The sequence below is a fragment of the Ictalurus furcatus genome, chromosome 21 (genome assembly GCF_023375685.1).
Source record: "Ictalurus furcatus strain D&B chromosome 21, Billie_1.0, whole genome shotgun sequence".
Taxonomy (NCBI): Eukaryota; Metazoa; Chordata; class Actinopteri; order Siluriformes; family Ictaluridae; genus Ictalurus; species Ictalurus furcatus.
Genome location: NC_071275.1, coordinates 14,772,161 through 14,784,832, shown reverse-complemented (window position 1 = coordinate 14,784,832; position 12,672 = coordinate 14,772,161). Strand labels below are relative to the sequence as shown.

Here is a 12,672-nt window from a genome sequence, read left to right as displayed (position 1 = left end):
AGAACCATCTAAATATTTTAGAAAATATAGCAGGCAAGTACAAACAAAAACAACTGTGTGAGCAGGGTTAAAACAGTCAGCAGTCCTGTAAACATCTCTAGTTGAGACCAATTATGAACTCAAGTGATGTAGCAAGTAGAGGTTGAGGAAACGTCAGAAACAGAATTCACACACCATTCCAACAGCGCTTGCATTTCTACCTCTGGGTTATTCAGTGTTTTCCAGTATTTCCCAGTGTTTCCTGGGGCATAGTGGTAGAGTTCATTTTTATTTTATTTATTTTTGTAAACTTACGGTTTAGGCCACGGATAGTGTCACTGTGTTACACTCATATACAGGAATGCAAGAGGGATTATATTAATGACGACTGCTTGATGGCTTAAATGTCTTGCCTCAAGTCATTACCAGCATCTTAAATGGGAAATTCAATATAGATATAACGTGCTGTTAGTACTGGGATGAAGTTCTAAAACTACTTCATTTGATGAAGTGACATGTCGCATGAAATGGTCACAGGCTGCTATATCTATATCTATATCTATATATATCTATATCTATATCTATATCTATATATATATATTTTAGAAGGGGCAGCCTTGGTGCAGTGGATACAAATTGGGTGCAAAAATGAAATTCTGAATTTACAAATAGATTCTAGAGGTTATGATGTGAAAACTCTGTGGTAATTTGTCCTCACCATTTAGTGCTGTATGCTAGGGTTAAAATAGGGACTGCATAGTCAAGTATATACAGTTGCAATCAAAATGATTCAACCCCCAGTGCAAATCAGGTTTATTGTCAAAATTGACAGACGTTCAGCAGTTTGCAATGAACAAATCAAACAAAAGCAATTGAAGTAGTTCAACACAACGAATGCTTCAAGTGGTTTCCCCAAATTCAACTGAAAATGCAACTTATAATGACTTCTCCAGTCTCAAAATTATTCAACCCCTTCATGGCACACATCTTTAGTACTTAGTAGAACACCTTTTTGCTGTTATGACCTGCTGCAAACGAGATGCATAGCTTCTGGCAGTGTTCCCGAGGAATCTTCCTGAGGCCTCCAGTTCAGTAATATTCTTGGGTTTGCCTGCAGCAGCTGCTGTCTTCAAATCCCACCAGAGATTTTCTATGGGGTTCAAGTGCAGGGCTTTTGCAGTCACTCGAGGGTTTTTCACAACCTACCTTCTCAGAAATCTGGTTGCAGCCATTGACAGCTTCCTTTTTCTGCCCCGTCCAGGTATTTTATATATTTTCTGCCCCTAGCCAGTTCAGGTATTTCATGTGTTCCAGCTCAAGCACACCTGGTGCAACTAATGAAGCCCTTGATTAGCTGCATCAGGTGTGCTTGAGACAAAACCTGTTTTGCATGTTTGTGCTGTTGCGAGGGATTCTCTTCAGGGGGCTGAATGATTTTGAGGCTCATTGTAAGTTGGATTTTCAGTTGAATTTGGGGAAACCACTTGAAGCATTCGTTGTGTTGAACTATTTCAATTGCTTTTGTTTGATTTGTTCATTACAAACAGTTGAAAGTCTATAAATTTTGACAATATTTGCAATGGGGGTTGAATCATTTTGAGGCTCATTGTAAGTTGGGTTTTCAGTTGAATTTGGGGAAACCACTTGAAGCATTCGTTGTGTTGAACTATTTCAATTGCTTTTGTTTGATTTGTTCATTACAAACAGTTGAAAGTCTATAAATTTTGACAATATTTGCAATGGGGGTTGAATCATTTTGATTGCATAGACTATAGTCTATAGCTATGTGTATAGCATTTAGTAAATAGCACATAGTATGCCATTTGAGACATAGCGAGTATCAAAGTCAAGTAAAGTCATCAAAGTCATGTGAAGTAGGTTTTTATTGTCATTCCTCTATATAGCTTGTATAGTATTGTTTCAAAGTACAGCAGATAGTATTAACTGGCTTCAAATAATTTATTAATTCATATTATACTGTATTTGGTTGTGTATTTGCTTTAAAAATGTTAATTTTCTAACTACATGTTTTTATAGCTAATCTCAGAAGGCTTTTGACAAGGATTTTGCATAATTAAAATTATGCTTTTATTAAAAAAAAATAAAAGTGGCTGCATGCATTTGTATTCATGTGAAATGCCTGCATGCATACACTGTTCGTACTAATGGCCTTAGACAGTCATGTAAGCTGGTTTGATGTGTTTAATCAATGCATGAGTGGAAGAATGACTCATTATTTTATTATTCAATCACCTGCACTGTGCTTTCAAAGCCATCTGATACCTTCTATCAGAGTAAACAAGTTTTCTCGGTAATTGACTTCACTATCACAAGATCACCACATTAGAAAGGTGTTTGAAATGCTTCCACTGGTCTCATTGTGTGATTTCTCTCCTTGTGACGTTCCATCATGGACCACTTACACTGTTTGCCATGCTCTTTTCACAATGTATGATCCCTGTTTTTACTGTATAATGTGCACAAAAAGACATGCTGACCTGTACCTTGGACATAAAATCACCTCATATTTAAAGGTGTGGTCAATGATACATTTTGTACACACTGCATTGTTTGATGAAGTTTGCCTCACATTCCAGCAGCTCCAGTAAAATATCTGGTTAGATGGAAGTAACTCTGGTCTCTGTGCTGCCTCAGGCTCTGTAAACAGGAGAAAAAAAAAATTAAATCACCTATATCAAAGCATTTAGGAAAAACTACTACTTGCCTGTCAGTCACATTGTTGTCTGTTAATTCAGAAAGCTGCCCCTGTTGCGTTAGCATACAGGTGTTTTAGCTCATGTCCACGTTCCATGCATGTTGGCGTGACCATTGAGCATCAAACCGCATGTGTATCCATTAAAGCAGAAAGGCATAAATGATTGTCTGAAGTCTCTCCACACCCTTCTCTCATTCCTTGGCGTCACGCGAGCAAATCTTCATTCTAACTAAGAGGCCTCTGTGCTGTAATTAAAAAAGCCATCTTGATAAGCTTGAATTAGACTTGCTTAATTAATGCATGATGTGCCATCCAGAAGCCTGGCGCTGCAAGACACACATACCCACAGAGCATGGTTATTCTTAACCAAATACACCCACAGAGCATGAGAGACTCACATGGGTGTAGAGATCCATACAATTCACATGAGTCATTTACATTATATGATGGTTTATTTAAGCACATAAAGTAGGGGGGAAATTAAAGATAGTGATCTGGAATCAATATTGAAATGAATTTAAAAATAAACAGTTGTCTTAGAATTTTGAGATGTAACCATACTTGCAGCAGTTGTGTGCAGTTTCTTTTGACTCTTTTCTTTATTTGCTTTTTATGAAGGTATGCGGCGGCTGTCCAGGATGGATCACAGTACTTTATCCTCCTCATTATCACAGATGGAGTCATATCAGATATGGCCCAAACCAAAGAGGCCATTGTGAACGTAAGTACAGACCACACACACACAAAAAAAGGTGGCTTTAGCACTGGTTTTATTACTTACTTAAAAATTTATATTTTATTGATCTAGAAATTTAAATTTTAATGAAACACTGTAAAATTCATTTCAAAATTCCCAATATCTTTGTTATTAAACCCTCAGGCTCCTATTGATAGTAGGTATGTGTACAGGATATGTAAATTGTGTGACAGAGCCAAAACATACTTTTTTTTATTATTATTTGAACAAAGCCAGCCTTTTTTTCCCAGCTTTTTTCCAGTGACTGTCAAGTAACCTCAGCATATATATTTTTTAAAGTCCCCGTGAAGTGCCTTGAAACAAGCAGCGTTATTCAATGTGGTGACGTAATTTCCACTGAAACAGGAAGTCAGGGCGGGACATATCAAGTGGCTCCCCCCCCCCCATTTTAAAATAGCTAATAGTATTTAGCTTACCTCACAGCCCGGGCTAAGCCATACATGATAGTTAGTACCACAGATTTTTATAATGTTGGGTGCGGGACACTTCAGTTTCTAGACAGCATTTGATTGGACAGAAAATCTGATGAGAAGTTGACGTGCAGAATGATGTCATCAAAATTGTTGATCCGTATTGATGGTACAGAGAGATGTACATTTTGAATGCATGTATCTTCTAAATGTGAATGTTTTCATTGTTTTGGAGCACACTAACTACTTTTTAAAAAAAAAAAAAAAATCCCATCCACACAAAATATGTTAACAAGATCTCCATCTACATGAAAATGCTAAATTTATTTGAAAACACGCACCAGCCCTTTTTTATTTTAATTTTTAATTTTGCATTGTTTATAGGTATCACAAAAGTGTGTAATTTTTCTATATAACCTCCATTTCATTCAGTGTGAGTGCTCCAGCACTTAAGTGTCTGGATTCCTCTAGAAAAAAAAAGAATTCATTTTCAATTTATGTTACACCTTTGAGGTTTTCATTTGACTAGCTCCTGTATGCCATAAACTTATGTCAAACGCCTCAAGAGTAACTTTAAGAGAATGCATATACAAGGCGAAATGCAGAAAAACACCAACTTAGCCAAAAGTTAAAAAAAAACAAAAAAAACAGACAAAAAAGTATGGTCAGATGATCACAGGTGGAACTACTACTTAATGTTACACTTGAATACAAAGTTTGCGCTTAAGTATTATCCCAAAAGTTCCGTTTGCAGTATGGTACTGCTGGAGCGGTGGTTTCAGGAGTACTACAGTGTATTTCTCATTGACACACCTCTACATAAGGGTGGTGTAATAAAACAAACTGAAATAAAAATTGCAAACATGTTAGCAAATAAGAAATTACAGACCTTAAACTATCAAGCTGGTCAGCAGAGTCTAAGTCAGTGTGGACAGGGCCTGAGACTATTTTGAACATGCTGTACATGAATGTACACCGTGTCTATTTTTGACTCTGGTTTTAATGGGCTTCACACATTATATTCGGGTAAGTGGTCAGCTTCTTTCTCCAGCTGAAACTGTCGCAGTGGAAGAAGTCATCTGTGCAGCAGAAAGGCCTGATTCCCAGCAGACTGGATTTAAAGGGAATTTGCGACTGTTAATGGAAGCATTAGAACAGCCACACCTTCCTTTTAAGATCTTGCCTGCTGCTGTGTCGACGAGTCTCTCCTTCCACACGGTGTTTGATTTAGAATATTAAATCTCAACGGAAAATGTGTGCATTTTGTAACTTCTGTCATTTCCATGTACTTTCTCAGCACCAGCTGTTTTGCTTTTTTTTGCAATTAACAGGTGTTGTTTCTTTAATGAGGAACCAAACCAAATACAAGATATGACATGCATTCCGGGATGCTAGATGAAAATACTAGTACAGATATTAGTACTAGAGCAGATGCCTTACAAACCAAGGAGGTCTGATTTTAAAAAAATGAAATGTTGAGTTTATTGATTAAAAAAAAACTATGATTAGTCAAATAATTTAAAATTTACCATTGCCTAAAATGTCCAAGCTACCACTGTTTACATTAAGGTGCCAGAAATGAAAACCAGAGTTAAACCCCCAAACTGATTTCTTCACTTCTTCACTTTGCTTTCAAGCCTGAAGTGTGACAGATGTCTGCTGGTGATGGAACTGTACCCAAAAATGGAGCAATGTTTGAGGCTTTGAGGCTGGAAATCAGTATTGCACATCACTTAACAAACCCAGATAAAGTATTTCAATAGCTCACATAGCAACATGTAGAAGGTGGATGTCTAAAGTGTGCGTTGTGTGCTGATACCATGTCCCAAGGGATCCTTTTGGGTCCTGTTGACCTATTTCTGCCATTCAGGCTCTGGGTTTAGTGTGGAGAACTACATGCATCATTTATGAAATGCAGTTACCATAAGTGTCTCTAAATAGTGCCACTATTTTAAAAGCAGGTCACAGATGGGCTTCTATATTTCTCCACCAGTACAGTTATAGTACTAGTTTCCAGCAGGTACTAGATGGAAAAAAAATACAGCAGCAAGAATTCCTCTTAGTCTAGTATGCGATGGCCAAAAGTTTGTGGACATCACACACTGTAGACCATCACACACACATGTGGTTCTTCCCCCAAACTGTTACCACAAAGTTAGAAGCACACAATTGTATAGGATGTCTTTATATGTTGTAGCATTAAAATTTCCCTTCACTGGAACTAAATGGTCGAGCCCAATCCTGTTCCAGCATGACACTGTCCCTGTGCACAAAGTGAGGTCCATGAAGAAACGTCTTGCCAAGATTAGTGTGGAAGAACTCGAGTGGACTCCAACAACCTTTGGGATGAACTGGAACGCAGGCTGCGCCCCAGGCCTCCTCACCTGACATCAGTGCCTGACCTCACTGACAGCTTTTGTGGCTGAATGGGCAATCCCCACAGCCATGCTCCAAAATCTAGTGAAAAGCCTTCCCAGAAGAGTGGAGGATATTATAACAGCAAAGGGGAACTAAATCTGGAATGGGAAGTTCAACAAGCACATATACATGGTGATAGTCCGGTGTCCACAAATGTTTGGCAATATAGTGTACCTGTAGTGATGCAATAGTAATAGTTGCCCCACTACTATATGAACCTGTACTTATATTTTAATATGTATAGTGAAATTGGACTGAAATCTGTTGTTAGATAATTTGTTAAATTGTAAAGTTAATTTGCCACTATTGACCGCTACTACCATGATAACAAAATCAATCGCATTAATATTATGCTATAACAGTAGAGATAGTGGCATCACAAACAGATGTTATAACCAAGTATAATTATGCGCCAATTGGTAATTTAAGGGAAACACTACTAAGCAAGTGTTTATTTGTAATGTTGGAGAGAATTTTGGGTAGCATATTACGAACTATCCCAAGCTACATGCTTAAATGTGGGAACATCCATTGCTCTCAGGCAATCATGTTATAATTACCATGGTGGGCAAAGTAATCAACTAGACAGGCCTTTGCCACACTGAACCACCCACTCAGTCGGTGACTGACGAAAAGCATAATTGGAAACGACTTAAGCTTCTGTGTGAAGTTATGAAAAACTGTCGCCTGTTCTCGCCTACAAACAGCTCTTCTCTTTCTTTTATTAGCTCAAGCATGCTATTAGTTCAGGCCCAAGCTGTCATTTACGACACTAAGTGACAGTTTTCTCAGTATGTTTATTTTTAATTATATGGATATAAATAACGCAGAGAAAAAGAGGATTGAGGCCTCTCACCACAAAGTCGGTATACAAGGGTTTTTTTTTTTTTCGAGCTGTGCGGCTCAATATGAACATGCTTTAACCCCATCGGCTTCAAGAAAATCTGTTGGTATTTGAATATGTAATGAAAGGACTTTTGGTGACACTGACAGTTTATATGGCACGATGACATGCTCCCAGATTCTTTTTTGTTTTGTTTGTGTTGTGCCGATATGCATGGCTACATGCTATTGAAATACTGATTCTCGAGCGCTGTCAAAGTGGCTATTGTGAACCGACAGTCAGTTTTGCTTTCTCATTATGCTGAATCTGTTGCATCATTCAAAGCAGGATATGATGGCACAAATGGGGCAACGGGAAGTCAATTATCTATGGAGCTTCTGACATGCACCCATAACACAGGCTGTCACAAAGCCCTGTCGTACACAGATCATCTGAGATCGCAGAAGAAAGAGTTTTCACCTTCCCTGTCATGGGACTCTGCTTTGCACATTTGTTTTTTCTGAGACAGAAAAATGTAGCTGGTAAACAAAAGTGAGCCTTTCTTGTCATACCTGCTATGTGGGGCTTAATTGTTCTAAGAAACATTGATTCTGGAATCACATCACACATTTAACAGTCATTTAAAACACCTATCTAGTTGCTCCTGAGGGTGAGGATAAAGTGTGTCATTTACTGAATTACTATAAAACTATTTCTGACTGTGAAGTATTTTTAAACTTTTGGGAAACTTCTGTTCTGATTAACAAAATGATGAGACTGCATTTTTTTTGTGAGCAATACATCTAATGTGACATTTCACATTTAGCTAAATTAAGGAATCTTCAATGAGAGCCGTGTTTCTGATTAGGACAACTACCGGTATATCTTGGAAATGGAATGGCTGTCTGTAATCAGAGCCAACCTAGACAGCCTCCTCACAAATGAAACAAAAGTGTATTGATAATATGGAGTGTTTAAAAAGTCTCCATACACAGGGGACTATGTACAGTATGCCAGCACCACATCAGGTATAAATATAAATATAAAAGAAGTAAGTGCTACAGTCAAAGTCTTCAGAAGAACTGTGGCTGTTTTTGCAACTTACAGCTCATTTCCTTAAAAATGAAATGTTACAGAAAAATGTTTGTATGTCAGTAAAGAAAGCAGTATATTACTGTATGTAAGAGAACACTTTTCAGACAAAAAAAAAAAAAAACACACAGTGAAGGCTGCTGGGTTTTGCTGCAAAAATAAGAAGCAAGTGCGACAGCCAAAATCTCCAGAACTGTGACTGGTTCTGCAAGATGCTCAATAAAACTTACAGCTCATTTCCTTATAAAACTGCTTTAATTGGATTGGAGAATTCTATTTTTAAAATACCAAATATTGACTCTTTACTGCTCTTTACGATATTTTTTAAAAATGTATAAACGTTTAATTTCATTATTTTTGAAGGCATCTTTACTCTACAGCATTTCTATGCATGTGCCTTTTGCAAGACTTTTGCACAGTACTGTGTATATTTATATGTATATGAAAAATACACACACACACACAGTATGGATCTGTGCTCACACTGTATGTAAATAAGTATTGGTGCTATTTAAACACCCAGAGTGGGAGTGGCTGGGCAGGTTGCTGGAGTAACGGGCATCGTGTCAATCATACTGGCCCAGCCTCCCTTGCCCTCTATTCCCACTCTAGAATTCTCTCCAGGTAATCTGCACCAAAACTAGCAAAACATTTTTAAAAAGATGCTTAACAGATCAAACCTAATCAAGGAACATAGAGTTCCTTTACAAATATTGTGTTTTATTACAGCTTCCTTTATACTTTTTGAACATTCGCTACCACTTTATCATAAAGCCAATCCTTTTCTCAGGTTGTCTAAGAATCGCAGTTTGTTCCAGTAAACGCTCCCGATTAATGTGTCCCGATTAATGATTCCTCTCTTGGGGGTGTTTTTACAGACAATTTACTCTCTTCTCAAATATGATTCATAACTGCTTAAAATATCCTACAAGGCCTGTTCTATTCTGAATCATTCACAACTATGAGAGTGAATCTAAGAATTGCTGTCCCAGGCTTCACAGGAACATTTGCTTCTATGACTGAATCCTTCCCCTTGGATGTGTAATACTGAATAATCAAATGGAATTTCAGTTTCAGACTAACATGCGGCATAATTAACCAGGAAACTTGGTCCGTGTGACTGCTGTAAACTGTAAACCAAGTGTTAATGTGGATTTAAGGGAACTCTAAATGAGATATATCATCTTCCTGATTAAAGTAGCACTGATTGAGTTGACGGCAGCATTGCTGCCTCACTGCTCCAGAGTCCCAAGTATGATCATGAGGTTACATGTTCTCCATGTGTCTGAATGTCTTTCCTTAGAGTTCTCTGGTTTCCCAACAACCTCTCAAAAACATCCCAGTAGGTGGATTGGCTACTGTAAATGGCACCTAGGTGTAAATGAGTGTGCCCATACATTCCTTGTGCCCAGTGTTCCCAGGATAGGCTTTAGATCCACAGTGATCGGGATACTGAAGATTGAATGAATAATTGTTTGTTTTGAACAAAACTACAGTGCACTGGCGTCGACTCTAGCTTAATTGAACCACAAATATGTTTCTGTTCTTAATAGTATATTCCCAAAAAACCCTAAATAGCATGCATTTGAGAAGCCAATCCTCTGCCAATTCCTCTTCAGTAATCAAATTTTCCTGCTTAGGGCCGCAGTGTATCCAGAGCTTAACCCAGGAACACTGGAAGTGAAGCAGGAATACATCTTGGCTGGGACACCAGTCCATTTGAGATTAGGATTTTCTGGAATTATGACCTACAAATACATCCAACCTGAGGATATGAATCCATAATTTACAAGCAGTGCAGAATAAAGATTTCATGGTTTTATCGCTTAAAGTCATTGGCATTGATTCTTGCATATGAACAGTGAAACTGAATGTTATTGCCCTGAGGGAAGTAAATATTCTTTATGTCTGCAGGGTGCCAAGCTTCCCATGTCAATCATCATTGTTGGGGTGGGCCAAGCAGAGTTCGATGGTAAATATACAATTTCTTCTTTCATCCTTTTCTAAAGCAAGCTCTTCACCACCTTAAGCAATGGAGAACGTTGTCTGGTTGTTTGTCTTTGCCTTGTTTACAAAAGCACCTCCTTCCCCCACCAAAGTTAATAACTGGAAACAAATCAATAACTCTGTGATTGAATTTTAAAAACACAGGTAAGCTCTGCTACCTCCTTGCAATTAGCCAGACAGATGCTCTGAAAGTAATTTCCAACTCATTTCCTTGATCAGTGCAAATGCAGGAAAGATGGGTCACAGGGAGCATTGATTAGAGGAGCACAGTCTAATCACTGAATGTGCTGTGATTAGCACACTGCATCCAGTAAATGGGCACTAGTCGTCACATCTTGCACTTCACCGTCAAAGAGGTGGCTGGAGTTAGAGGCTATGGTCAAATAATAAGCCAAAACCTCCCACACTTCTCTACCCCACTGAGGGCCTGTACAAAGTCTGAGCCAAGAATAGAAATGTGTATTTCAACAGAGATGGGATGAGTTCTTAATGGATGTGTTGTCTGTGGGTCATGTGGACAAGGACTGCTGTACATAATGCCAGTAATACAATTCAGTGCCCTGCTTCAATATGTGGGCCAATAAATTTCAGTAGAAGTGCCAAAGGAATAAGCAGTTATTAAAGCAGTAATGAGCTCTAGCTCTCAAGTTACCCTTCATTCTATATATATTTATTGAAATATATTCTGGGCTGACACAGTATAGTTACACACTATATGGTTGTAGGGTTATAGTTTTAAGGGCACTTTTTTAGTACAGGCAGGACTTGTGGAGTGTTCCCAGTATGCAGTGGTTAGTACTTAGCAAAAGTAATCCAAGGAAGGACAACTAGTGAACTAGCGACAGGGTCATGGGCACCCAAGGCTTGTTGATGTACGTGGGGAGCAAAGGCTAGCTCGTCTGGTCCAATCCCACAGAAGAGCTACTGAAATACAAATTGCTGAAAAAGTTAATGCTGGCTATCATAGAAAGGTGTCAGAACACACAGTGCATCGCCGCTTGCTGCATATGGAGCTGCGTAGCCTCAGACCAGTCAGAGTGCCCACAATGACCTGGTCCACTGCCAAAATCACCTACAATGGGCATGTGAGCATCAGAATTTGACCATGGAGCAATGGAAGAAGGTGGCCTGGTCTGATGAGTCATGTTTTCTTTTACATCATGTGCACAGCCGGGTGTGTGCGTCACTTACCTGGGAAAGAAATGGCACCATTCATTCATTTTTATTTGTATAGCGCTTTTAACAATGGACATTGTCCCAAAACAGAAATATATAGAAATATATAAATTCAGGATATAGATTTTAAATGTATGAATTTATCCCTAATGAGCAAGCCAGAGGTGACTGTGGCAAGGAAAAACTCCCTGAGACACTATGAGGAAGAAACCTTGAGAGGAACCAGACTCAAAAGAGAACTCATCCTCATCTGGGTAACAACGGATAGTGCAATTATAAATAAGTAAATCTCTTTTATAAATCTGTTAATACTACATGGTCAAATTCATTACAGTTTTTATAATAAGTCTGTTTTGTTGAACTTCTCCACTGTTCACTGATGGAGACTTGAGTGCAAAACGGTTTGTAGCAGTTGTAGTCCTAGCCATCATAGCATAACTGCATATGAATTGAGGTCCAAAGCCATCGTTTTTAAGTGTTACCATCCTCAGCAATCTCAGTGATCTTTAGGCTGCACCATCCTCAGCAGCAACATGTGACTTCCAACTGATGACAACTCTTAAGCAGAAGTAGGGCATCAAAATGTATCAGACAGGTCCGGAGAGCAGAAGGGGTCAGGATCACTGGCATCTCAGGATTATCATGTGTTGCTCGACAGAAAACGCACCAGGATGCGTTATGGGAAGAAGGCAAGCACGTCAAAACAGAAACAGTCCGCACTGCCTCCCAAATTCAGTCCCAAGCACAAATAATGCTAGCTAGCTACATGAGCTGTGAGCTCAGCAAGCGATGTTAATTGTTCAATTACCCAAAAAAATCTTAACATAACAGTGCTGCCTTCCAAGGCTAGCCCACTAATGCTAACCAGGCTGAGGCAGAGCAGCTCAAATAGCAGAATGGTCTGCCCAATAGAAATAGGTTTTGCTGATCAGTGACCTGAAGGCTGGTTTATATGTTGTGTTGAACTGTATTTGTATAGTGATGCAGAGAGGGGGTTTGTAGGCAAATGTACCATGCAGAAATGCACTGGATTCTAACAATGTTTTGTGCATCTACAGTGCTGCGCATTAACTAACCTTCATCCAAAAGCTTGGTTGAGGCAGGGAGGTGTGTCCTCATTTGCATACCCAGAAACACTCATTCACACCTAGGGGACAGTTTAAAGACATCAGCTCACTTACTGCTATGTCTTTGGGAGATGGAAGGAAACCAAAGAGCCTATTAATAAAAAGAAACCCAGACAGACAGCTCTGGATTCTTCCCTTGAAGGAGACCCAAACCATGACTGCAAAAT

General features: G+C 38.8%; 1 protein-coding gene across 1 annotated transcript in view; it reads left to right on the top strand.

Moving 5' to 3' along the window:
* cpne5b (copine Vb) overlaps nucleotides 1-12,672 on the top strand; it is a 120,591-nt gene that overhangs the window by 107,063 nt on the left and 856 nt on the right. The window contains exons 17-18 of the mRNA XM_053652482.1: nucleotides 3,314-3,416; nucleotides 10,110-10,167. Coding sequence (XP_053508457.1) covers nucleotides 3,314-3,416; nucleotides 10,110-10,167 — 161 coding nt within the window. The remainder of the gene's footprint in view (nucleotides 1-3,313; nucleotides 3,417-10,109; nucleotides 10,168-12,672) is intronic.